The sequence below is a fragment of the Myodes glareolus genome, chromosome 15 (genome assembly GCF_982192425.1).
Source record: "Myodes glareolus chromosome 15, mMyoGla1.1, whole genome shotgun sequence".
Lineage (NCBI taxonomy): Eukaryota > Metazoa > Chordata > Mammalia > Rodentia > Cricetidae > Myodes > Myodes glareolus.
Genome location: NC_142040.1, coordinates 50,423,713 through 50,451,475, shown reverse-complemented (window position 1 = coordinate 50,451,475; position 27,763 = coordinate 50,423,713). Strand labels below are relative to the sequence as shown.

General features: G+C 48.0%; 1 protein-coding gene across 2 annotated transcripts; it reads right to left on the bottom strand.

Annotated features, from left to right (window-relative positions):
* Window positions 1-322: 322 nt before the first annotated feature.
* Gdnf (glial cell derived neurotrophic factor) lies at window positions 323-25,694 on the bottom strand. Of its 2 annotated transcripts, none has more exons than XM_048428872.3 (3): window positions 25,214-25,694; window positions 20,569-20,745; window positions 323-3,434 (listed from the first exon to the last, which is right to left on the bottom strand). In XM_048428872.3, the coding sequence occupies exons 2-3, from the start codon at window positions 20,717-20,719 to the stop codon at window positions 2,950-2,952; spliced, it is 636 nt and encodes a 211-aa protein (XP_048284829.1). In that variant the 5' UTR covers window positions 20,720-20,745; window positions 25,214-25,694; the 3' UTR covers window positions 323-2,949. The 2 variants fall into 2 exon arrangements, with proteins under 2 accessions (XP_048284829.1, XP_085532804.1); XM_085676678.2 differs by having other exon boundaries at window positions 20,647-20,745.
* Between the last annotated feature and the right edge of the window lie 2,069 nt (window positions 25,695-27,763).

Here is a 27,763-nt window from a genome sequence, read left to right as displayed (position 1 = left end):
CAGTTCTCCAAGGCCAAGGATTTTCTTTTTTATCTATCTAGCTATTCACTGTCTGCCACTTTTGAATCTCCAGTGTTCTGTACGATGCCTGGCACAATGTAGGCACACCATGAATGTCTGTTGAATGAATAAATGAAGAACGATTTGCAAGCCTTCCCCCACCTGAGTAGTTACTGGTTATGAGGAGTTGATGAGCGTGGTTGTTGACCAACCATTACACTGTATGGTGGTGAAAGGCACAGCTCTCAATCAATCTCGTATGCCTGCCTGGCCCAGCCAGAGTCACTGGCATTTGAGGAAATAAATACAAAGGTACAGGAAGCAGTAGAAATGAGCTTTTATTTGTAAAAAGTTACAAAATGATATTGTACAAAAATAAAGTCTGTAGAGAACTTTGGTTGTATAACACAAACGACCGAGACAGATCAGGGAGATCAGAACTTCCAAAGAAGCGTGCTCCTTACTGTGTTAGATGGTGATTACAACAATAACGAAAAAAAATCACCAACTTTACCCTTCTGTGGACTAGGTGGAGCAGCTTGCTCCCATCAGAACCTGCTTGCAGTGTGGAGATGATGCTGAGCAGAGACTCCCCCGAGAGCTGAAGGCTGTGTCTGGACCTGGGAATATCAGCTACCATGTCTACTAGGATTCTCAGAATTGAACAGGAGATCCTGAACTACATCTCAATCATGCCAGGCAACTGAGGGCATCACCAGTTTGAGCAGCAGAGGGTGAGAGTGCAGCCTTTGCCTCCATTTCCCAGTCCGGCAGAGGGTGTGGAACCATACGTCAACTTGGGTCTTTAGGGCCATGGGTCAGGGAGGGGATGTCCAGCAACTTTTACCTCTTGGTTACTTTGAAATTTTAACGTGATTATTTGAGATAGGCCAATTGGTCCTACTTTGGGGGGTAGCAGCTATGAAGGAAGTGATTAATTAATTTCTGCATAAAATTCCATTTCTGAAATGTGTAACAAGCTCTAACATAGGACTCAAGGCAATACCTGTATGCCAGCTGCTAGACAGGTACACTATGGGGACAGTGAGAGGTGCCATTCCCCCATCTACTTCCTCCCCTCTACACAATGAGGGTGGGCCTCTTATGTCCTGTGGCCAGTCAGATGCCTCTTTCTGTCAACTTTTCTTCCTAGAACTCATTGGGTTGGAAGGGATCGCAAATGTTGAACCCAGAAGACAACAGACCTGGCAAAGGACAAGAAAGATGGCTTCTCCCTCCAAGATTCCCCATGTGCTTCTGCCTGTGTGCCCTCAGGGAGGAGGTAGGTGGGCAAGAAAGGAGGCAGAGGTGCCATCGGGCAGGGCTAAACCTTGGCTACCTGGCAGGTCCTTCATTTCACTTTTAGGTGACTGTAAGTCCAGGACGACCAAGGGGGAATTCATCCTTCTGTATATGTGGCTATGATGTCACACATGTGAAAGGGAAGAGGAGCTTGCGGCCTCTCTGCTCAGTGATGGGGCAAGGATGAAATGGAACCAAGTGGCAACGGCACTGGGACTGCCGGTGAGGGTACGGGACTGAGATACTCCTTTAACAGGGTGTAACTCAGCTGGTAGAGTCTCCTAGCCTGAATGAGGCCCTGAATTCCATGCCTAGAGCAGAGATAGGGTGAGTTGTCAGAGATCTCAACCCCACAAGAAGTCGTTGGATCAGAAAGCCAAGATCATTCTCAACCAAGCAGTAAGTTCAAGGTCAGCCTAGGCCACGGGAGAGCCTGTCCACAAAAAGGGGGAAACCTGGGTCAGTTAAGGGGCTGTCTTATAAAGGTAAAGTAAGCGATTTTTTTTTGCCCAGTGGAAACCCTTTTAATACTTTGAAGAGCATGGACCCTTGTTCCCAATTAATACTTCCTTTTGTCACCTTTTTTTTTTTTTTGTATTTTGTGAGCACATATACTTTGGCACCTTTGAAAAGAGACTTTAATAAATAAGGGAAGAAGAGAGAAATTCATTAGTGAATGGTAATAAATAACAATAACTTAAATCTTAATAAATATCTTTTCTATATCTCTGTATCTGAAACAGATGCATTGCATCGAGTAGCTTCTCTGGTCACTGGTGACCACGCATAAACGGAGCTGTGTATGTAACGTCAGTCTCTGTAAACCAACAGGCCCCGGGGGTCTCCCTGGCGGGGGTGGGGGGTAGCTGGGGGCCTTCCCCACTAGCTCTCCTACAAGGATGCTGCCGAAAACCACAGCTTTCTTCCTGTTCCCGAGGACATCAAGGAAATGCCTTCTGGTTTGTTTTTAAGCAGGAGGACAGCCTTTTGGGTTCCTAGCCAACTTCTCTCTACCCCATACACTGTGTTCAAATTCAACCACCAAGTGTCCCCCCACCCTCCAAACGCTGGATGTCGTCAATCTCAGGCCTCGGTTTTCAAATTCAAAGGTGATGATCTCTTTGTACCTCTGCTTTTGTTCCCCCCTCCTTCCTAGGGTATGAATCCGTTGAGTGACAGGAAAATACATCTTTCTTATTTTCATCAGAAAATGTAGTGACAAGAGGTGACACCAGAATCATCACATTTCCCTGGTGTCTTCAGACACGTGAGAAAGAACCACTGGCTTGGTTCTCTGTATGCATCGGCGACTCGGACCGCAATCGGTGACCGTGGACTGTGTCAGTTAAATGCTGGCAGCAGCTAAGCAGGGACGCCAGCCTTGAGCTTCTGGTGACACCACTGCCCTCCTGGAGTGCTCAGACGGCTGTTCTCGCTCCTATCCAGTTGTCTGTAGCTGGGCCTTCTTCTACCAGGCTCCCACGATGGATGCCTTCCTCCTTCTCTTCCTCCTCTCCCTCTTCTTCCTTCTCGCCTCTGCCTCCTTGGTCCTCATCTTCCGTTCTGGGCAAACATTTCCTGGGAACCTTGGTCCCTTTCTTCGCACTGTAGCAGGAATGCAATACACAGCAGTCTCTGGAGCCGGAGTCAGATGCATCCACACCGTTTAGCGGAATGCTTTCTTAGAATATGGTAAACCAGGTTATCGTCTAAAAATGACAGGTCGTCGTCGAACGCAACCGGTCGGCAACATGCCTGGCCTGCTTTGTCACTCACTAGTCTTCTACTTCGAGATAAGTTTTTTAGTATTTTGTCATACATTGTCTCGGCTGCATCACAGGAGCCGCTACAATACCGAAAGATCAGTTCCTCCTTGGTTTCGTAGCCTAAACCCAAGTCAGTGACATTTAAGTGTATTGCAGTTAAGACACAGCCCCGGTTTTTGCCCCTCTGGCCTCTACGACCCTTCCCTCTGGAATTCTCTGGGCTGGCGGCTGCTGTCTGTCGATTTCGCTCTCTGCGAGGAAGCACGGCCGCTTGTTTATCCGGTGACCTCTTCAGTCTCTTAATGGTGGCTTGAATAAAATCCATGACATCATCAAACTGGTCAGGATAATCTTCAGGCATATTGGCTGTTCAACAAAGCAGAAAATGTCACATGAGACAACAATGATCATTTCAGGCAGTCTTCTGAACCAAAGTGTCACTAGAACTAGCTAGAATTGTACCCCCAGCAAAGTGATCATCCGTTTATGCTAAGCGTGCAAAGGCTAAAATGTGCTGTCTAACACTTTGCAAAATATTGATGTCAAAAAGAGAAGCATGTTGACACCGTTCTTGTAGGAAACAAGACGTTAAGGGTGAGTTATTCATCTGAATGACATCTGCCAGGTTAAGCAAGTAGACAGGTGGCTGTGACCAGGGTGGCATCTAAGGTCCTGTTTCATAATCTTGAATACAACTGTCATTCAAAGAAACCCTCTCAAACCCTCTCTGAAATGCAGATTTCGGGATCTCGAACCCAGACACCTCAGTGCCCTTTTCTGGGGAGGAATGGAGGCGCCTCCATTTTCTCAAGCTGTTTCAGAATTGTGGTGTTTGCAAGTATCAAAGCAAACTGAGAAACTAGGTCTCAGAGGCTGGGGAAATGTGATGTCTTTTGACTTTGCTATGTTGCTATAAGTTTACCCTGACTCTGCCTGACTGTGTAGGGCCAGATTCACTCAGAGCAAACAACTCTTTAAAATTCAACTCTATCTTAAAACCCATCCCCCAAACCTAAGGAAACAAAAAGGCAGATTATATTTGTATTTTACTGACAAACAAATGGAACAACTCTAACAAAAAAAATAGAATGATTTAAATATAAAGGAGAGGTTGTTGGGGACAGACGCAGCCTTGGGTCCAGGGGTGAAGCCAGGTACGACTGCCACAGGGATCCCACTGTGAGGTTACAAACAGGAGAAGAGACCCAATGGAGGAAAGACAAGAGAATACCAGGATGTTTGAGACTTCTGGGGAAGCCATAGATTTACAGTCTGAGATTCTGAGTAGTTCATTTTACCTTGGATGAAGGACTAAGGAGGAAATACTCATGGAATGAGATTTAATTCACACCAAGTAGAGGGGGAACCTAGCCCCCTTTTAAATCAGGTACTAAGCTTTTATGGTCATCTCATCCCTTTCCAGGCAGTTCAGTAGGCCTTGGGTCATATGTGGCTTACAAACTGTTAAGAAGAGTCGGTGGGTTCTATCTTGGAAAGCTCAGGAAGATTACATTGTGTCTATTCTACCTCATATTATTCTATCATAAACATTACTATCTAATGGTTGAAACGTGGCAAGAATCCTGTTGTGTAAAATGAAATCCAGCTAATGGGACTTGACTGTGTGTGTGTGTGTGTGTGTGTGTGTGTGTGTGTGTACGTGTGCGCATGTAGCGTGCATGGGTGTATGCAAGAGGTGCTAGGTAAGTGCCTAGCTCCACTACTAGATTTTGCACACACCCTCAGTGTGATAAAAAAATAATGAAAAGACTGGGAAAACTGGAATCAAAAATACAGCGTGGTTTGTTATGTGAAAATTAGCATTGGATAGCTCACAAACTCTAAGTGACAAATTGTTTCAGTACTGACTTAAGTTTACCTCTTGCTAATCCTTTACCTGAGCTGCGTCTCTTATCCACCTCCATCTCTTTTGGGGGTGTGTGTATATATGTGTACACGTTTGTGTACAGATGTGTACAAGTATGTGGAGTCAAGAAATCAACACGTGTGTCTCCTTCAGTTGCTCTCTGTCTTATTTTGAGATATGATTCGCTAAACTTGGAACTCACAGGGCTACCCTGGCTGGCCAGCAGGACACAGGGACCCTACCATCTCCACCTCCCTCAGGCTGGGACTGCAGGCGTGTCTCTGGTCACGGGTTTTTATGAGACTGCTGGAGGTTGAACTCAGGCTCATGCCCCTTATCAGTTGAGCTAGCTTCTCAACCACCCTCCCCACTCTGCAATCTGCTTCCTAGTCAGTGGTAAGCTCTTCAACTCAGATCGCTTGCCCTGTGTGCCCAGAGTGCGGTGAAGTTTGCTGTGGCCCTCACCTAAGAGCCGAAGCCCAGACTGGCAGAAAGACTGTACCTAACCCGGCATCTGTTGTGCCCAGCCTTAGTCATCTCTGACCGCATCAGTTCATACTCACTCTCCCTTCCCGATGTTTGCTGGCATTTGAGGGACGGGGTGTTCCTTGCTTTAGGAAGCTGTCTTGTCCACATCCACAGGATGTCTAACTGAGTCCCTTGCCTCATCTGCTTAGTTCATGATGGCTAATCTAGGTTGTTACCTTGACACACTTGGGGAGAAAGACCTCAACTAGAATAATTTCCTCTATCAGTCTGGCCCGTGGGCATATCTGTGGGTCCTTTCCTTTCCTTTCCTTTCCTTTCCTTTCCTTTCCTTTCCTTTCCTTTCCTTTCCTTTCCTTTCCTTTCCTTTCCTTTCCTTTCCTTTCCTTTCCTTTCCTTTCCTCTCCTCTCCTCTCCTCTCCTCTCCTCTCCTCTCCTCTCCTCTCCTCTCCTCTCCTCTCCTCTCCTCCCCTCCCCTCCCCTCCCCTCCCCTCCCCTCCCCTCCCCTCCCCTCCCCTCCCCTCCCCTCCCCTCCCCTCTCCCTCTCCTCCTCCCCTCCCCTCCCCCCTCCCTCCTCTCCTCTCCTCTCCTCTCCTCTCCCTCTCCTCCTCCCCTCCTCTTCCCCCTCCTCCCCTCCCCTCCCCTCCCCTCCCGTCCCTTCCCTTTTGTTCCTCTTTCCTTCCTTTTTTTTTTTCTTTGTGAATTGATATAGGAAGGCCCATCCTATGGGCAGAACTATCCCTAGATGGGGGTAGGGTGCTAAACTATATAAGAAAGGAAGTTGAAGGTGAGCCTGAAAGCGAACCAGTAAGTAGAGTTCCTACGTGGTCCCAGCTTCAGTTCCTGCCCTAGTTTCTGCTTTGCTTTCTTCCCTCAGTGATGGAATATAACCTGCGAGGAGAAGTAAACCCTTTCAGCCAGATATCCAGCACAGCCACAGAAACCCAAGCTACAGAACCACTCTCTGTCCTGATAACAAAACAATGAAAATGTCTCTAGGCTTGCCCAGATGTCCTTAGGGTCTAAATCACCCAGACCAAGAAATACAGCTTAAACATGAGCCTTCATAGGGCTGCCTCTGCCTGGACCACAGCCCTTCACAGTACCATATACCTCTCTCACATTGCCTTTAAGTATATCCTTGATGGTGACGGACCCAGTCACTTGCTGACTTCTTTGTTGAAAATGCAACTCCACCCAAGCCTCTCGACCCTCCATCCTGTTCTTCTACCCCTGTTGTAATTCCCTGTGTGCTAACACCATCTAACTTGGTCTTCTTTTTCATTCGTTCTCTGTGGTCTCGAAGACGATAGCAATACAACCATGCAGAAACTCTATGTGCTTCTGTTTTTGGTTTTGAGACAGGTTTTTGCCTTGTAGTCTAGGTTGGCCCACGTCTGCTTTGCGCCCATTTGGACCTCAAACTTGAGATCCACTCCGGCAGGAACTGATGGAGTTCAAGCAAGTAGGGTAGAATTCTGAACCAGGAGGCACTGATAACGGAGTGAGGTCACTTTTAGAGGGGAAAAGAACATTTTAAGATGATACTATAGCTTCTATGGAAAACTGCATCTTCATGAAATAAAAGGCTCTAAAATAACTCAGATTTTGTAGGGGGAAGGGGGAACTGGTGAAGCCCTGAGCAGCATGGATACTTCAGACCTGAGAGGAGAAAAAACATTTCCCCTCCCCGCCTTCAAAGCTTAATCCTATGGCCCCTCAGGCATGTCTTCCCTAAGAGGAGGACCAGATGCATTTCCAGAGGCTGGACCCAAAGAGTGTGCTTGGTTCCCATTTCCCTAGAAATGTTTTCTCAGGGTACTTCCTTTAGGGAGTTTTCTTAGAAAGACATCAGTTCCTTAAATTATCCTGCTTTAATAATATGGAAAACTGCTTATTTTAAAAATGATCTGAGTGTGCTTTTTTTTTAATTTTCACAAATAGTGAAATTAGCTAGGAGAAAATAAAGTGTGTCTGTGTTTGCTTATGAAACCTATAGTTTTTTTCTTATATTTGTAAAAATGCTTATATAGAAACCCAAACTTCTAAAATAGATCTATTTGAGGTGACTAATTAAAATACAATGGCACTTTTAATTTCTTAAAAGGGGTTCTGTTTAACAAAGGACTCACACCATGGGGTCTTTGACTCTGTTTAAAATTTCCTAAGTATTTCATTAAGTTAGGAACCTGGGAGGATAGAAGTTAAGACTGATTACTAATCAACTGAAGATGAATCAAAAGGGAGGGCGAAACACAAAAACTCCACAGACATTAACAGTAAGACGTTGGAGTTACAAGAAGTCAAGTTTCCTGGTTTCAGAAACTTGTGAATTTACATGTGACACAATTTCATATTATCAGAGTCTTGTGATGACCTGAACCAATACTCCAGGGGCAAAATTTGGCTCTAGCACCTTCAACCTTCTTAAGAAAAATTTCCCCATTTTCCAGACTTGGTGGCCACACAGCTTTGGCACAGACTCTGTTCAGCAGATGCAACATGGGATGCTGAGTTAGGTTGGCATCTGAGATAAATAAATGATTAATAGTTCTAAATCTAGCATGGGACAAATATTGTAATATTTGGGACACAGTTATGTCACTATGAGACCGTGCTTTTCTCTTATTTTAAATTACTCTTGGCTCTTCCACAGAACCAGGGACGAGCCTTGGCGAAAAGCTTCTTGCTCATCATAAATCTGCACTCAAACCCACACATGTCCAACACAGAGGTAAGCTCTGTTGTGACCCACGGACTTGGGGTGACTGCAGCCAGTGCCAGTCAAGTGAGAGGTCTTGGTAGCACAGGATGCTGTAGGCAGAAGGCGTGTGGGAGATTCCTGTACCTTCCTTTCAATTCTGCTGTTATCTTACTTAAAACCACAAACAAACAAACAACAGCAGCAACAAAAGTGAGAGTGACGCATGCCTTTAACTGCAGCACCAGATGCAGGTGGCAGGTGGCATTCTGGGAGTTTGAGGCCAGTCAACCTGGTTTGCATAGTGAGTTCCAGGCCAGCCAGAGATACTTAGTGAAACTCTGTCTCAAAACAACAAAAGCAAAGAAAACAACGAAAGGCCTTACTGTCCCTGGGACACACCGGCTGAACTGAAGGTTTAGCTCAGGACTCCTCTTTTGATGGGGAGTCTCCCTTCCACATAGATGCTAAGGAGGAATGCCATTTAAGTCCCAGCTCCAGGCTTTACCAGACTCTTTACTGAGCTGAAGGGTATTTTTTTTCTTTCATATTCTTAAAAAAACTATGAACAGACAACAGGTGTCAATGTGGAAAGCTTTCCATATGTAAATTGTGGGCTTAAGAATTAATAATCAGAAATGAGGATTAAACACCATATTTTTCAAACCATGAGATGAGTCAATTTCTAGTTCCCGGCCTTTTGGTGCCGCTGAGTTTCACTTGAAGACACAGCCCCGTTTTATCATGCTTAGATTGTAGGGGATATTAGTGGCCAAATGATTCTGTAGAAGGGTGCTGGGCAAACCTCACTGGCTTGTTCTTAAGAATGCTACAGAAGCTTCTAGCCTCGTCCAGGCAAGTAACATCCTACCTTGAATTTAGAGGCCTACAGCTGCTTTAACCTGCTAGGACTTCACTGAGCTGAGGGGCTTGGGTTTAGATTCACTTTTATACTATGACCTAAAGGCACAGCACACTCTCACCCTATGAAAAGTTACAGAGTGTGAACACTACAAACATCCCTGCCAATACTAACTTACCATAAAATACTTGCAAACCGCAAAAGAAGACGACCACGAGTTTAACAACCACAAAGCAAAATAAGATAAGATAAGATAAGATAATGTAAGTAAAATAAGATAAAAGTAATGTAAGTAAACAGACAATGGAAGCAGGTAGGTCGAACACTTGCTTATTTCCCAGATACAGTTTGGGAAATATGTCTGATTGAAAGCTAACGTTTCAAGATATCAAAGTTCTAAGTTGCTTGAAGTCATCCTTCAGAGTGTAACCAAATATTTTGGCATTGTTCTGTTTCAAATATTTTAACTCTGATGTGTCCTTTGTATAAACACTGCTATTTAAACAAATGAGACCTGTACGGGGTATGACTCTGGGAACAAACTGTTCACTACAAAGGCTTTGTCTCCCTCGATTATGGGGAAAAATGGGAATGCCACCTTAAGAACTAAGGACCGGGATAGTCACTATTTTGTAAAGCCAACTGAATTTTTGTAGGGATAATAGCAAGGGCTCTGAGCATTCCTTTAACAGCTAAGCTAAAAAAAAATTCCAAAAGTGAGAGTGTTGTCTTGGTTAACATGGTTGAAATGTCAAATTTTTCTTAAAAGCTGTAGGTCAGCCATATGTTAACCCAAAGGTCACTTTTGTATCAGGAGCCATGTGTCCTCCTCATGGTGGCCAGGCCAACATCTCAGCCAGCTGTTAGCCTATCCAAGCAGGAGGTAACCTGAAGTAGTCCACGAAACATGGGCATGTGACTCCTTCCTACTCGGGAAGTGGACGCAGAGAACAGCGGAGGGTTTCTGCAGCTGTGTCTGTTCCAGGAAAGGGGGAGGGGCTGACCCTAGCACCATCGTGTCTCTATGAGAGAAGAGATTTTCCAGGCCAACCTGAGACCTGCCAAGTCGCTAGGGAAGACACAGGCGCTGATCGTGTGGGAGGCTCTGCCTCTCTACTGCACTGTACAGCCTGCAGCTAGCGCTCTGGACCTGCAAGGACAAACGTGCCCAGATCACAGAGGGAGCCAGGGCCTAGCTGGCAACACAGAGAAGAAGTACGTTAGAAGTTAGTGCCTGGAGGGCCTCGCCCACTTCTGAGATGGTGCTAGGCTGGAGGAGTGAGGCACCATGGAGTGCTCTTGAGACACTGGGTAGTCAGTTGTGAAATGCAAAGTCTCCCATGAGAGACTATCCATAGTCTGAGGACAGGGAAACACACTGGGAAAGGGGGGATTCAATCTGATGTTCCTACCTCTACTGCAGGCAAAGGACACATGGCCATATAGGCTGAGTGTCTGAGAAATAGAAAGCCTCTTTTGGGCATAGACATAAGCATATACTTATGTGTATCTACACACAAACGCACAGGAATGTTTATTTCTGTGAAGACATTAGCCTAGGATCAGTCTACTTTCTCAAGAATGACTAATGTCATTTCATAGGAACCAGTCATCTGTACCTTCCAGAAAGGTACAAACACAATTTTCTTTCGCTCATTTTGACAAGTTATTGCAAGAAGTATGCGGCTGTTATTACATTAAAATCCTTCATATTCAATGTTTTCTTAAGTGAGGTCTTAAACAATAGCTTCCTTGAAGCACTTAGCATAGGACCAGGGTGGAGCGGTTGCTTAGTCTCACAGAGTGAAGGGGAAACCTGACGATATTGTTGCCAAGCTGCGTGGAACTGGACATCTCCATACACCTCCTTACAGACCAGAAAGGCTCAGGGGAGACATGTTTGCTCTTGACCCGGTGGTTAGTTAAGTAGAAATTTGCCTGGTTTGGTTTCAAAGATCAGTGTAGGTCTTGTCCTGCATGATGTCCTTTTGTTTCTAAGTAAAAAGTCTACTGCTCTGTAGCTTTTTAAAGTCTGGTGGCAGAGAGAAATTAATGCAGAAACAAGGGAGAGATGTGCCAGCTTTGAGACTTGGAACTGGAAGTGGGAAATACACATGCTATGGGAAAAGTTTGATGAACTCAAGTGCATTAAATAGATCTCAAAGTTAGGCCACCATGGGCCACAGAACAAAGAATCTCTGGGAAGGGAAAAGTCATGCCTTTTGGGGGCACCTCTCTCTCGTCTTGTTCTTGTATATCACTCTGAGGCAGATCTGCCAATTTCCCAGTCGCAACCGGAACCCCAGCAGCCAGCAGTGGGGGCAGATTCAGACAGAGAGGCCCCGTCTCCGGAAGCTTCTCATGCTCAATCTGGCACCAGTGACCAAGCTCTTGCTGAAGAGTTGGAGAAGACAGAGCCTGAGATTCCAGGCCTGGGTCAGTCCCTGATCAGCATGTGACCTTGGACAAGTGGCTTAGCCATCCTGAGGTCAACTTGCTGTCCTTTGGGGCGCCCTCGCTCTGAAGCCCAAAGATGTGATCAGTTTCAGCTTTGGCCAGAAAGTGCTAATAGGTATTGGCTTCCAGCCACCTATGCAGGGAGCAGCATTCAGCTCAGCTACCATTATTAGCCACCACGCCCCTACACTGTGAAGTCCCACAGAAGGGATTCTGGAGTCTAGAAGGCCTCACCACTTTACCTTCTAGCTCAGCTGAACCTGTCTGTGAAATTTAAAATAATCATTGCCAATCTTCTACTAAACCAATTCGTGTGCTTACTGAAAAGAACCAGAAAGAAATATAGAAAGGGCATTGTATTTGTACCACCAAATGCCCTGGCTGCAAGCGTTGTCAAGCCTGAGTTTCTACCTGAGGAGGCCATATTGACCCTATTAACCTCCAAGGGGATGTACTGTAACAACCTGTTCTAATCTGTCAGCCGCTGTCACTCAAAAGCCAGGTACGATTTCTTCAAGATCTCACCTTTTACCCCTTTGTTTTTGCTGTACCAACTCTGAGTCGTTTCCAGCTCCCTGCTTCAATGCTACAATCACGCATGGCAACTGCCACAAAATGGATAGGGGCTGTCCTAGACCTAGAAGGTCATCTGCCAACCCTTGTTCTTGCTTGCCTGTCGGGGACCTCGGAAATGTGTGGCGAGAGGGCAGAAAAATGTTCTGAGGAGTTCTGCACAGCTTTATCGCTGTGCATTGTTTAGAAGCCTTCATTTTATCACACACTTCAACTTAAAATAAATATATCAGAGATCACTAAGTTCCAAATGCTGGAATATCTTCCTTTATCCAAGGACCGTCTTGCTCTCCTATTTTGGGGACAGAACAGATTAGCTAATAAGAGGCTACTCTTGGTTAAATCAGAAGGGGCTCAGCAGCATCTATTTTTCTGAAGCCATCAGGAACCGAGGCAATTCAGGAAGCCAGTCTGACCCTCTCCAGAGTGACCATGCTCTTTTCTCATGACCAACAGTGACACTGGGTTATTTCAAGAGTCTCTGCACTGTAAAGACACTAGTGTTCGGCGGAAGAAGATGACCAGTCAGAATGTACAGCACTTCAGAATACAGAAAAAGAACACAGGGTATATTTTAAAGCCATTTGGGCAACCAATATACCATTTTATTCAGCATCTGCATCTACTTTGACCAGCCCGGCACATACTTATTAGTTATACATATTTTGAGCTGTTAGCCTACAACTCAACTAAGAAAACTTAATAATAGCTACACTAGAGCACAAACAATAAATAAAAACCCCAGTTGTGGAACAGTATATTAATTTCATTATTCATATTCCAAGTGCTCTGATTTCTATGTATGAGGTCCATACTTTTATTACAGTAGTGATGATGGTTTTCCAGCCATACAACATGGCTCCCTGTGGGGGAATGGCCATTCTCCTGCTTTTAAGTCAGGAAAATACCCACCAGGGTGCCCATTTGTCAGCTAATCCATGAACACCTGGTGTGATCTGAAAGCACTCCACAGCTAGCAATAACTACCCCATGCTAATGAGCACACAGCATGAGCTCTGGGGAAAAGAAAAGAGAAGAAAAGAGAAGACTTAAAAAATTAATTGTGCAAAAGAGCCAGTAGGGAAGTTTGTCCCTTGTGGTGTTATCAGTGGTAGCTGGCATTGGGGACTGAGGGTGGAAAGTCTCTACTTCCTCCTCTCTAAAGAATCCTATTCTAACCCCAAGGGGCCACAGGACTCTACAGTGCATCCTGAGCCCCTGGATCTTCCCCAGGGTAGAGGTGAGAAGTGAATTAAAGTAGCTCTGAGGGCCTTAGGGACTCCGAGGAGAACAAGAGAGATTCAGAGAAGATGGCAGAGAAGAAAAGAGGGTGAAAAAATCCACCTGAACTTGTCTGGTGGATTCCTATAGTTTAGCGGTTCTCAATCTGTGAATTGGGACCCCTTTGGGGGTCAAATGACCCTCATACTACAACTCACAAAGGTTGCAAAATTGCAGTTATGAAGTAGCAATGAAAATGATTTTATGGCTGGGGTCACCACAGCATGAGGAACTGTATTAAAGAGTGGCGGCATTGAGAAGGTTGAGGAACGCAGCTCTAATTGGATAGGAGGAAGATGTTTCTATCCTGGCCATGTGTTGGTAGAAATCTCTAAGAGTTCAGGCAGACTTCAGAGAACTAGGCACAAGCATCACGTGGAGATAACTACATTTTCAAAACCTCAATGCTGCATTCCCTCCCTCCCTTCCTTCCTTCCTTCCTTCCTTCCTTCCTTCCTTCCTCCCTCCTTCTTTCCTCCCTCCCTCTCTCTCCTTCCTTCCATCTCCCCCTCTTTGTCTTTCTTTCTTTCTTTCTTTCTTTCTTTCTTTCTTTCTTTCTTTCTTTCTTTCTTTCTCTCTTTCTTTCTTTCTTTCTTTCTTTCTTTCTTTCTCTTTTTGCCATCAGGCGAGTCACATGTGAGTGTCCTGGGGTAGCCTGTTGTAGTGTTGTGGTGTGGGGACAGGTGTGAATATGAGCTCTGGCTGCCCTGACTCAAAGTCTGATTCTGTGGTGCCCCTGGATGCTCTTCTCCCCATGATGTCCTAAGACAGGAACAGTCAACTCTACCTTTAGGTCGAGATTAACACAAGCAAAGGCTTGAGTTTGGAACGAATGGAAAGAATGGTTCTATGAAGTCAACATAGTGTGTCTGTGATCATTCTTCATTGGTATTTATATCAGAGGCAGGGGAACAGAGAACACTGTGCATCTTCAGGCAAAGCACAGAAGATCCAGGACTGGATCTCACCAGTTTAGACTCTAAAGCATGTATGACAGAAGACAGACCTTTGTCTAGGCTCTGGTTCAGTGATTTGTAGGCAGCGCGAACCATCAGTCTCAGGGGTGTGCGCTGCCTCTTCTGTGTTCCTAGAAATGCCTGACAATGAACTTTCTGAGCAGCAACAGACTCAACAGAGTGCCGTGAATGGGATTTTTCCTATATTCATCTGGAGGCACATGTCCCCTGGGAGTATTATGAGAAAGTTTTCGGCTGCACCAGGGGTAGCTTTCATGGGGTTTTGTCTATTCCTCAAACTTCACATCTGCTGTGTCTCTCAGGCCTGTGATGGCCCTGCTGATGACACCCCCCCTTACCCCACAGCCTTATTAGCCCTTCTGGTTCCTGACTGTGTAAGGGGTATTTCACACCCATAATTCTGACTTCATCGTGAGAATCTGTCTGTCTCCTGTGCCAACTAACGACAATTCAGACACAGCTAATTTAGGATCACATGGTGTTAGGTGCTTCTGATGTAAGATTACAGCACCCACGACAGAGTCGTTCAAAGAAATTTACTTGAATCTGGCCATATAGAAATAGTCAAGTAAGTCCAAACTGAGGGGTGGTCAGGAAAACGATAGGCAAAGGAAGCCCTCCCCCCGAATGTCAGCATCATGGGTTTCAAGGAGGGATTAAAGAAGAATAAAGGAACCAGACAATCGTAGGTACCACACGATTTTAGGCTTAAAAAGTAATACAGAGGACATTATCACCAGGACTGGTGAAGCTGGACTATTTGTTGGATAAGTGCCTTACACTGATGTCAAATTTCCTGAACCTGTAGCAGATTTGTGCCTGTGCAAGACATTGTGTTATTCTTAGGAGACATATGCTAACACACTTAATGTTGTGACTTTTGTAGTACCTTCTCAGATGGCTTGAAGGGAAAAACAAATGAGGCGTGTGTGCGTAAATGTGTGTGTGCGTGTGTGCGCGTGTGTGCGTGCTTGTGTGCGCGTGTCTAGTTCCCAAACGGTCAGCCAATGACATAGAACTACTTAAACTCACGACAGAAGAATTTAGACGTCCACCTTGATGTGTAGAAGAAATATTTTTGAATATTAATCATCTTCCCTTCTGTGCCTATTGAGGGCAGCAGTTGGAGTCACAGGCCTGGGCCATCGGGCCCCTACGCCACCATGGACTGTTGAAGTCATGCCTTTTCAGCTCCAGTATTTTCTCAAAGCCTCACAAATGTGGACTTTGACGCTGCCAAGCTACTCAAAGTAGCAGATGTGTCCTACTGGGACCCATACTTTGTTTCTGGTCACCTCCTGTCACCCCTGGCACTTACGTCTTGCCTCCACCTGAAGGTTGCCTGCCACCTGGCAGCAGGGGACTGATTGGAGAACAAGTGTGCTTCCCAGAAGTTCTCCTGAAAGTTTGTGCCTGTTTTGTGGGAATCCTTACAGAAACCCATGTGTCTGATGTGTTTGGATGTGGGCTTTGAGGTCATCAATAATGTTGCCTTAGACCTTATCAGGTCAGAAAGAGTCAGGAAAGGGACCAAGAGGAAATCTGGGAAATCTAAAACAGATTTCCCTGGAAATCTATGTTTTAGGATTAGTTGATAGACTTTTGGCTACATACTTGTATTATTTTTACTCTACTAACCTAGAATCATAGTCTATGTTGAGGGCTGGTTTTGGGACTAGATGCCTACCTGAAGTTTGAAATATGCCTTCCCTACTTACTAGACCTGTAACCTGGGACAGGATCTAAATAGAACTAATTCTTTCATCTATAAGATGGAGATAACCTTGTTCAGTAGAGCTCAAACTAGCTTGATTTTAAGATATTAAGTTATTTGCTCCAAATCACGTTACTCATGTAGAAGGTGCTGGGGCACTAACTTCAGTGGTGAGATGTATTTACTTGTCCCTGAGGGTGAGTGACTTGATTTGATTGTGCTCATACCTTGAAGCTTTTTAAGCATAAGAACACAAAACTACAAGCAAAAAATTTGCCTATTCTGAAAGCCCCACTCACGAGTAGAGAACTAATATTTGCCACACATCTGCTGTATAGCAGAGGCCACCCGCGGTCACCTGCTTGCCATGGAAAATGGGGCAAATGCATTTTCCTAGACAGAGCACTCCATAATCACCTTGGGAGACATCTCCCAGTTCCCACCACTTCAGTACCTCCTCCATAATCACCTAAGGAGACATCCCACCACTTCAGCCCCTCTTCCAGCTCATGCCCACTGCTCTGTCTCCCTTATATGTCTGACTACACTTCCCCTATAGCTTGGCTATAAGTTCCTCATGTTGCTCTCTGGTCTGGGATGTCCCCCTCTTTTTCCTTCCAAATACCCACCATTCAAACATGTCTTAAATCCCTTTTCTGGACTTTTGCTGTTCTGCTTCCTCCCAGTAAGTACATTGCTTGAAATTCTTGGCGGCATGACTTTAGCCAAAGGGTAGATGTATCTATCTGTCTTACTGCTGCCTGTCCACTAGCCTTTCCACCTGTCTGTCTGTCTGTCTGCCTACTTACAATTCATAACTAGATTGATGTTTGCCTTTTGGATGCTACCAATGTCTGGCATATGGGGGGTATTTAATATAAAATGGCTTCTGGTGGAGCTCAAATGATTAATTATACCATAAGTATGTTCATTTAGTGAAGGCCAAGAACACTGTATGTTTAAAAACTGTCACACATACAGTAGGAAGGGAAAATACCAGACATTTCCACTTTTGTGTTAGCGAACATTGACTCTTCTGAGCATGACGCTTAGGTTGATGGGCCAGTGCAGTGTCCTGTGGCTGCTCGATTATAAGTGAGCCCTGAAAGCATTTCTCTGAAGAACAATTATTAGGGCTTGAGAAAGAAGATGCTGGTCTCAGATCTCAAGGCATCAGTGTCCCCTGAAAGAGTCTTCCTCACCGATTTTAATTTCAAGAGCCCCTTTCCAAGAGCCAGGTCTCCTTTCCCGCTTGTATAAGGAGTTACCTTTCCTACTGGTTCCTCCATACAGGTAGAAGCAGCAAGTGGGTGGTGCTTACCTATTTAGAGTTCCACATCTCAAAATAGGAGATTTGGAAGTTTAACACCATCTCCTGTACAGTGCTGGGCTGGCTTCATTCAAGTTTCCAGTTTTAAATTCAATGGCTATTCTAATGGCTTCTCTACATGCAGTTCATGCTTCCTTGTCTCTTACGCCGGATATAATGGCATATGGCACCCACAGCAGAGGCCCTTATCTAGTAACCTTATGAGTTATGGTTCAGTTCCATCATGGTTTACATGGGACTTTCTATGGGTTATTCCCTGTAAGCTTGACAGCTTGATCTAAGATTATTTCTACAGAAAATTTCACATCCTGCTACTAAACTGACAGGCTGTAATCCCACTGTATTATAATAAATTAGGAACTACCTGAACTATAAAAAATGAAAGCAATCAGTTTTAGTTATTGATTGAAGACCATCCAACCCCTATAGAGTTTCTCCCTTCCATACAAAATATATTTTAGTGGTTTGGGTAAACACTGCCCCTAGTATCCACAGACCTGTCTGCTGCCATCATGGATATCTTGCACTTTAGACTTCACCTTTTCAGCTCTCAGAAGCGTCAAGTTTCCCTGTTAGCCTTAAAATGCCGTAGCACCTGTATACTCCACACCACAGACACCACCCTACACTCTCTAATCAGACAATAGCAGGAAGAGGCACAAATGAACACAGGGGGCAAGAGACAAAGTTTTGGGTGCCTCCAAAGACAAACTGCAGCCAAGTTTCTGAGTCAGTTTAAAATGGCCACGGGCCATCTATTTTATAGCCGACCTTAAGACAAGCCAGTCAGTTATTGCTTCTATTTTCTTAGTCACGCCACGTATGAATTCGGGATGCTCAGTTTGCAATGGAGCCAGGGGCATGGGTGCAGACCCAAGAGTGAATGTTCTGAGCGGATGGACACAGCTCCCGTGCCCTGATGGACAGTGCTCAGTGACTGTTAAGGCAACAGACGTTCTTCCGCTTAATCACTAAATCCCAAGCACCCGAAGGAAATCATAGCGACCCAAATTTATAGCACTTTTTATTTTCAAATGAGATGAAATGACTTAATGTTTTCCTATACCAGACTTAGCCAGTCGCTCCACATACAGTGAAGGATATAAATGTCAGCACTGTGGCAGGGGTGTGCTGACACCAGTTGAATATTTAAAGTCTGCACACTGTCATTATTTTGCCTTCCCTGCCCTGACAGCTTGCTACTGAATTGAACATACCTGGAAAGAAGTCAGTTGGCTTAGGACACAGCTCAGTTTCTCTTGGGGTAATTTCTCTGTCTAGGCTCTACTGCATCTTTCCATGGACAAAGCAGATTTGGGTGTGTTCTGCTCTCTTGGACAAAATCAGTAGTCAGAATCTTGTGCACAGATGATGATGCATCATTTGAGAAAGGGGAATCCATTCCCTCTCATATCACCCTGGGCTCTATGCGGCCAATGGGATTCAGCTGATTAACTCAGGAAGCTGTAGGTTTTCCTAGGATGTTTTCAAGCTACGATGACACAACCTTGGATGGCCACTAGTCCCACCTGGAAAGCATCTTACAGTCCCCACACCCAGGCTACACCTCAAACCAATTATATCAGAATCTCCTGGCATGAAGTCCGCTACCAGTGAACTTCAGCATTCCTAGAGGACTCCAGTCTCAAAGGATGGTTAAGACAGGAGCATGGAGGCCAAGGAGCAGACCTGGTTATTACTGGCACGTGGGAGAAGAAAGGCTTCTCTTTTGTGGACAGTGGGAAACTGCTCGTTGCGTTCCAAAGCCACTCACTTGTGAGAACTAATGGAAAGCTCAACTCAGCCAGCCCAGGTAGTTAGTATACTTGTACAGCGGGTGATTAAACCTCCAGGAACTAACCAGCTTGCAATCAAACAGTCACTGTACCCTCCACTGACGTCTGAATTAGAGAACTATTATCATCTGCCACTGTGTTCCTATCCCTCTGGCCGGCCCTGTAGGAATAGATGACTGAAGACAATGGGAGAGAGGGTGTTTAGAATTTCTTCGGGAGAAATGTTTGTACACTCGTCCTAAGCTTGTGATTGATGTGGAACTCTTTAACCATGAGTTTACACTGTTTATTGATGGAGAGTCCTGGGACTCATGCTTGAAATTCAGGGGGTTAACTACATTCCATTTTTTAACCCTAAATCACGCTAGAAATCCTTATAGAATTTTACCTTCGTGGAACTTGTGCAAGGAGCACACATCATATTTAATGTTTGCTTCCTAGTACAAGACCACAGAGTTTGGTTTATTTCAGTCCTGGGGCTGACTTGGGCTATGGCGCTTCCTGGATGGTTGGGTGGTCACGTCCACAGTACAGTCCAAGTGCAGAACCTCAAAGTCAATAAGTCTAAGGGGGGGTGTGGGTGGGTGGGAATGAGTATTTTGAGAGTGTGTCTATTTTTCTGTTGCTACCTTTGTTGCCTAGATACTTTCCCACCCATCTCTGTCACTGGTCATATATCTATCTCACTTTACCCAGATGGGCTTCTGAGGAATGGAGCATAGGTTGTATCAAATCATGTCTGTAATTGCTTGCTTCTAGAACGTCAGCTTTTGAGTAGTAAATGGCAGGCTTGTTTTTAAAGTCAGAGTACCCTGTTTGTTTGTTCCTTTGCTTTTCTTTGAATTGGCATCCCGGTATGTGTTCTGAATGCTTCTCTCTTTCCTCTCAGCTTGCTCTAGTCACCCCATGTCTTCCTACCACAGAACTCCCCCGAACAGACTTGATGCTAGGCAGATGCTAGCTAGTCCTGGAAACGGAGGCCCTTCTGGGTTCTCTCCGGCTGGGTTTTCACAAATCCCCTTGCAGGTGGGGATGAAAATGCAAGAGGTTTTAGACTTAAGCACAGTGAAGCACAGTAAAACAGTGATAGAAGGAACCCCCCCCCCCCAGGGGGGGGTTCTTAGAGGGGCAGGGAAGAAAGGGGGCAGACATGTGTGCTCTGGTGGTGTTTGGCTGTGATGGTGGTGAAGATTTGTTGATGGGAATGATAAAGGGACATTATTCATATTCTCTGCACTGGACAAAGGATCCCTTGTTGCTCACAAGAAAGGCACCTGGGACCCTTGGGTAGCAGCGGGCAGAGAGAGTACCCTTAAGGGTCTCAGCGCTCTTCTCACTTAGCCCGAGAGCGGGGAGGCTCACAGCCTTCACGACTGGCCCCGGGTGACTGCATGCGTGCGTGCGGGTGCCCTGGGGTCCACTGATGATGGCCCAGGAAGGAGGGAACGGTTCTTACAGTCACTGGTCAGCGCGAAGGGCGCGCGGCGGCGGCCAAGGGAGCGGTCTTCGGCGGGCGCCTCGGGTAGCCTCTTACCGGCGGGCAGCGGGAAGGCGGACGCGGTGTGGAGCAACACCAGGCAGACAGCCACGACATCCCATAACTTCATCTTAGAATCCCGTCCAGCGGCGGCACCTGCGCGGGCGGGCGGCGTGGAGGAGAGAACCACACCATGCAAGTTAGGCTCGGATGCCCAGGATCCCGGCGCTGCCCGATCCCCTGCTCTCCACACTTCTCTTCCCGCACAGCTGCAGACCCGCGCTTACCCGAGCACCCATGGTCTCCCGCTCTGATCCCCGTGCACCCCAGGTGCAGCCCGCATTCCCGACTCCCGCCACTGCTGACCGCTTCTCAGCCTTTCACTCCCCAGGTCCCAGATTTTGGACGTAAACTTAAACGGCAACTTCTAACTCTTTGCTTCTACTGGCGTGCAGCACCCTACATGCCCTCCGGAGGCGAATAGGGTAGCCCCATTCGGCTGCCTTTGCCAGGCCCTGGACAGAAAAGGTCCCTCCCCACCTGGCAGCTTCCATAGTTGAGCCCTGGAAGCCAGCCTTCCACCCAAGCAAGCAACAGCAAGGACTAAAATCAAGCTCACTCCTCTGTCCCAGGCTGGACCCTCCTTCCAGCTCGGTAGGATGCAGGCTCGAATGTCCTGTCTGCCGCCCACCCTTCAAACAACCCGAATAAATAAGAATTTTGTCACCAGAACAAGTTAATGTGGAACTACAGACTTTGGCCTGCATAAAAGTGTCTGGGTTAAGTTACCTAACTTTGGAAACATCGACTTGGCTTAAAATGCCAGTTCACTTCTCAGGATCATTAACATGAACTCAAAAAAAAGTTCAGCAAGGGCCCAATAAACGTTTAGCCGTTGCTGGTAGGCAGGGATTGCATATAGCTTGGGTTTTTAAAATCTTCCATGGTATACCAGATAATGCTCTTGATTTAATTTTGCAACTTTGTGAAATTTTGACTCTCACCCTTTCCCTCTCAACAGAGACTATGGCGTTCAGTGCCCTTTGCTACAACAGGACCATAGTTAGACTCCTGAACACTGTAGGAGGCCTTGGCCCTCTGCTATTCAAAGGCGCTGGGGGCGAGGGCCAGGTCTTTTCAGAGAGTCCTTTGGACTCTTAGGCCTCATATCCCTAGAAAGGGGGACATGCAGTCTAGGGTGAGAGAGGTAAAAGGAAAGCCCTGTAAACCTAACAATAAGTCTCAACCAAAGAGCTGGGGGTGTGGGGTGAGGAGAGAGATTAAGTCACCTAAGGGTACAGTGTTACTCTCTGTCCCAGTGTTCCAGAGTTGGGAGGGCACTGCCTGGAGAGCACTCTCAAATCAGAAATTTCACGCATTTGATAAAATAGCCTTGACATTTTCCGTGGGGGAGGACAAAAACAGTTTCCAGGTAAATACCCAAACCCAAAACCTCTCGGCACTATTCCTGTTAGTCTCCAGGCACTTCCCTCCCTCCTTTCCGGGGTACATCCTCCCGCCCCTCACAATCTCCACCCAGAATTCCAGTCTAGGCCCCTTGATAAGGCCACCAGGAAAGCGTTTAATTCGGCCACCACCTCCCACCGCTGCGGAGACGAATTCATTTTCCATCCCTTGGGCGTCTGTTGCCTCCGCAGCTGTTGGGCTGGGAGACTGGGAAGCGACAGAACCACACAGCGCCGAGGTTCCGGCTGCGAGGGCTGGCTTGTACACCCCACAGGAGGGAAAAAGACGCCTCTGGTTCCCTCCCCGCGCGCAGGCCCAGGAAAACTCCCAGGCAGTGCAAAGGCAATGCAGAGAGGCGCTTCGTTAGCGGGAGCGGGGGAAGGCGAGGCCTCCCGCCTCCGGGGTGCCAGCTCTGCCAGCTCTCGGGTGCGTGCGAAATGGCTGGCGATCCCGAGCAGCAGGGAGGCGCGGGGTTAAGGCGCCGTCCCGGATCGCTGTGCCTGCCAGCAGGAAGCTGCGAAGGCACCAGATTTCCCTTCTGCATTAAGAGGGTTTTCCCCTTTTTTCCAGTTTGGCTCACGGAGGGCTTTTAAAATTGGATGTGAAGAGCCTCGGTCAGAAGTGTGGCGGGCGACGCTGGCAAAGGAAAACACTGGGACGTTCACTCTCTGCCTCGCCAAAGGAGGCTCTCCATCTCATCCTAGGCCGGGAGGCCAGGGCGCCCCGAAAGTGTTCCCTCCTCCAATCCCGAGGAGGAGCGGGCGCACTCTTTACTGAGAGCCCCGGGGCCCGCTCCTCTCCGAGCCACTTTTAGTTGGTGGCACTTGCTTCTCTCTCCCCACTTCCCGCTCCACACAGCCGGGGCTAAAGATGGAATGTGCTTCAGGAGGTTCTTCTCAGGAATCTGTCTGGGCCCCGCCTCGAGGCAACCCTGCTTATCTTCCCCAAAGCCGCTCTCTTCCCCAAAGCACCGGCGGGACCAGTCCTCGCCACGCCTGGCCTTTGCCGCGCGTGCGAATAACTTAAGGCACCGACCGACCCGTACAGGGACCAAGCTTTCACTCCGAGGTTGGCTTTGCCAAATGAACCCTCGTTCTCTCTCGGGCTCGGAAAACGGGTTCCCCTCTCCATCCTGGACCAGTTCATCTCAGCAGGGCAAAATTATGGGTGCTGCGCACGTGGGTACCCGGTGGGTCCCAGGACTTGGGGTTAAAGGATGCGCGGAAAGCCGCGGTAGTGACTGCCAAGCCGCCGCTCACCGATTCTGAGTTCCCGGCACCAGGGGGCACCAGAAACCGCTCGGGCCTTGTAAGTGCTTGCGCGGCGGCGGGTAGGCTGAATTGTCATTTTAAAATATAAAACCCTAGAAGAACCACTGGGTTTACCATCTATCCCCATACTAACTCGGGGGACCTGTGGGCGTCCTTATGCGAATCCTCACTTTTGAGGTTTCTACTCTCTGGTTCCTTTTCCCCATCCCCCCCCCCCCCCTCTCCGCGCTTCACCTGAGGTGGTTTCTTGGCAACCTGCTTTTAGACACCCTGATCCCCTGTCACAGAAACTGCTTTGGAAGTGGGTGATTGCTCCCGCCGCCAGCCAGTGCCCCCGCACCTTTGGGGGGCTGGTAGGCAGGGAAGTTTGCTTGAGATTTGCTTTCTAGACCTGGAGGCGTGGGAGGAGAGTGCACTCTGAACTCGGGTGTTTCCTCTAGGGTGCGGGCAGACATTACTAAAAGAGCGGTGGCCTTTATCTTCTGTGTTCTGTGTCCTCGACTAAGGACGCATTCTTTTACCACTCCCCCATAACTGACCAGTCCAAGATGGAGAAAGGGGGGGGGGAATTCGGGATGCTTTGGAGAAAGGGGGAAACATATGGGATGATTCTGGAAGACAAATCAGAAGGGGGTCCGTTTGTTAGATAGAGTTCTAGGCCCAGAAGCACTTCAAACTCCTACAACAGTAACCTAGAGACGGGCTTCGTGGACACTAGACACTTGCCACTTGTTTAAAAGACACCTCCCCCCCCCCCCCCAAAGCGCAGAGAAACGGAGTGGGCATGGTCAGGGCAAGAAGGAAACCTCTTGGAAGGCTTGGTAGGAGGAGGTGCATGCTTATGGGGGTTAGTTGGATTGCCCCAAACAAACACAAATTCAAAATACGGAGGAAGAGTCTGGCGCTCTCTCACACATTCCCTGAAGGGACTGGCAGAGTTGCATTTATCCTGGTCAAACAGCACAAACTTGGCGAACTCTGGGCTTGGGCACGCTCATCGGCCCTGAAGACAGATCCAGCCACAGACGAGGCTCCAGGCAGAGGAACCCTGATTCGTGGGTTCCTTTTCCCTGGGTGGGGCTGGAAATCAACCCATTCAGGAATCGACACTTCGAAGTGGTACAAAGTAGTGTGTGTGTGTGTGTGTGTTGGGGGCGGGGGGAGCGGGGGATTTCTTGGGGGATAGAGAACCAGATTTGCTGGAGAGAAGAGATAATTAAAACAAGCACCTCGAAGGCCTAGCGGAGACCTGGAGGGTTCTCAAAAGTCTTTCAGACAGAACCCCAGGCCGAGCCGCTATCAGGAGCCTTTCTCCTAATCTCGATCCGCATAAGGGCATTAACAAAGTACTAGCAAAAGGCCCGAGAAGGGTAGGCATGTAGCTTTGCAAGATTTCGATAGAGGAGGTGAACCTCTATTTTTAGGTTCACAGCACCTTTGCAACCCTCCTTCCCGAGCTTAGCTTTCTTCCAGAACAGACCAAAACAAGCTCAACAGTAAGTTACACTCCGAGCTATGATAACGCTGCAGTTGCACTCTGGAAAAGACACTGGCGGCGGTGGGTTAGTGGATAGCCAAGTCTCCCACGGTTCCAGGACCGCACAGAGCAGCGCCCTACCAGGGTGGAGCAGGGGAATAGCCCCCAGACCTCCGGCCTTTCAGGGTTCCAGGGCACCAGGCGCTCCATAGATTTTTTTTTTTCCCACGCGGAAAAGGCAACGTACCCTCGGCAAGGCTAGCGTTCCTCGGATCGGCTTGTCTCTTGAGCTCCGGCTAGCCTTCCTATTTTACACTCAGTAGTCCGCTTGGGGTTCAGCCGCGCCCTTCTGCCCTCAGACAACACCGTCGCCGCCCGGGTCCCCTCCAGCACGCTTCTCCCCTCTTACCTCGGATCCGGTCTCCGTAGACCCCCAGTTGGACATTAACTCCAAGTGGCCCGAATCCCAGCCAGGAGACCCATCCGGACCGCGGGCAGGAGCGCGGGGCCCCGCCCAGAAGGTCGGGATCAAGAGTACGCAATCCAGGGGTCGCGCCGGACAGCGAGGACACGCAGGAGGCGGCGGCCACCGTGCCAGCCGCCGCCGCCGCCACCGCCACCACCGCGAGGAGCGAGAAGACTGCCGACACCTCCCACACCGGCCTCCTGGACCCCAAGAAGACCAAGTCTGAACAGCAGCTTTTGCTGTGGCTGAGGGGTGACACGGCTGCGCGCGCGGAGCTCTGGGCTGGAGCTGCACCGGGTTGGGGCGCTGCGGGCGGCTCAGAAGCAATCGCCTCACTCTGCACCTCCTCGGGGCGCGGTGACTGAGAGTATGAGGCGGGCCTGTCTGATGATGCCGAGGTCTTGCCTGGAGATCCGAAGGAGACACCACGTCAAATCGCGCTGGCAGTCCCTTGAAGACATGAGGGCGCCAGGAGTGCAGGCTGGTCGCGGAGAGCCCGGGCCTGGGGGCCGGGGTTGGGGAGTGGGGGGCGCGGAACCGGGACGGGGGGAGGGGACGTCCGGAGGCAGTGACGGCTTGGGGGAGGAACGGAGATCCGGAGAAGAGGCGCTGGAGCTGCGGGGGCGCGGGTTTGGGGTGCGAGTGGGTGACGCGGAGCGCCCCTCCCAGGGGTGCAGGAACCTCCGCGGGGTTCGCTCCTTCTAGCCGGGTAGATCCACAGAAACGCGGGGAGCTCAGCTCACAGCAGCCCCAGGGGACAGTCGCAACTTGGAGGCGACGTCCGGAGCTCCGAAGGAGGGCGCTCTGACTGCTGGAGGCTACTCTGGGGCTTCCCTCGCGCCCGTCGAAGGCTGTCCTTCCTCCTGGACTGTCGCGCCCTCCCGCTTTTCTGCAAGGCAGAAGGCTGTGTCAAGAAGACAACTGCCTGCCGAAGTTCTCCCAGCACCGAGAAGAAGCGCGGAACAGCAGGGAGAGGAGAGCAGAGCGTTTGCCAAAGGACGCTGCGAGTGGGGATGCATTTATAGAGCTCTCACTGCGTGACGTGCCCTCCAGTGGCTTTTCTGATTCGCTTTCTGACCTAAACACACATTAGTTTAGTCCCCATGGTAGGGCCAACACGGTCTCCAAATATCTGCTGGCTGAAGTCAGAGGCTTTGCATATCATGTATTACATGGCAGGCAGTGAAGAAGGCTTTTGAGGCTGGCCGACTGCTCAGTCCTAGGCTCCGTTTCCATGCCGTTGTAATATAATACCAGACTTGGGGTAGGCACATACATTCAAAATCCCAATTCCAGAGGCGTAAGATCACTTTATCAGGAAGAGGTCAAGGGAGGTAGGGCAAAACCTGCCTTGGTTCAGAGTTTTGAAACAGTGTTTGGGGAACCTAAGGAAGCCCAGGGCTGGGTCCAGCAGTTTGCCTGGGATGGACTCGGCCTTCCTTTCAGAGCTCTGAGAAGGGGAGAGGTAGAGACCATTGCAACATTCCTTCTGTGGGTTAGCTGAACACCAGAAGCAGCCGGGAACCTTCCCGGTAAAGGACAAGAGGAGGACAAGTCCACGCACACCCTATGCATGGCTGAACTGTAAATACGTTTTCTTCACAGAGGCATGGAGTTCTGTCTTTGATATAGGCTAAATAAGGTACGTCTCTTGCTCAGGGAAACCTGTTCACCAGAAACCACTGTACCTGAATTTAGGAGGGTCTCTTTAATTTTATTAGTCGGCGACAGGGAAAGCATAAACAGGCTCGGTTTACATCTATGCACATCTTATTTTATGACTCATCCGGTTGTTGGGGAGTATGTGTTCCTGAAGAAACCGAGACAATAGATAGGGGAAATGTGTGTGGCAATGTGGGGGGAGGATCACATATTATTACAAGTACTCAGAGTCAAAGATCAGCTCCTTTGGAGGCTTGTCAGTGAAGTTAGCGTGGGCAGAAAATTGTTCTTACTAACATTACTGTGATTGAGAGATTAAACCAAGTGCAAAGCAAGTCTTCCAAACACACCTCACCTGAATCAAGCACGATGCTCTCCGCTGGCTGCACAATGTGATACTTCCTTCTTTCTAGAGGCATGGTAGCAGAGTATCTTAGATTGGGCCCAAGGAAAAGCTCAATATATTCATATATTCATTCCCAGTTTAGCATTATTTGGAATACAAAGCTGACTTTAGTCAATATTTCTCTCTCCTCCTCCTCCTCCTCCTCCTCCTCCTCCTTCTTCTTCTTCTTCTCTCTCTCTCTCTCTCTCTCTCTCTCTCTCTCATAAGTGATTTCATTTTAAGGCTTTTTTTTCCCTGGGCATGTCCTCCAAACACCTGCAAATTTTTATCTTATTTTATTATTATTACTTTAGCACTAGCTGCGTGCTAGAGACAGTGCTAGGCCTTGAGTATTGTTATGATTGGATGAGGGGCTGTGAGGGACAGATGCCACTGGGTTAGCTGTGAAAGGAAGGCTGACCGGAATTCTCCAGCACTCAGCCACG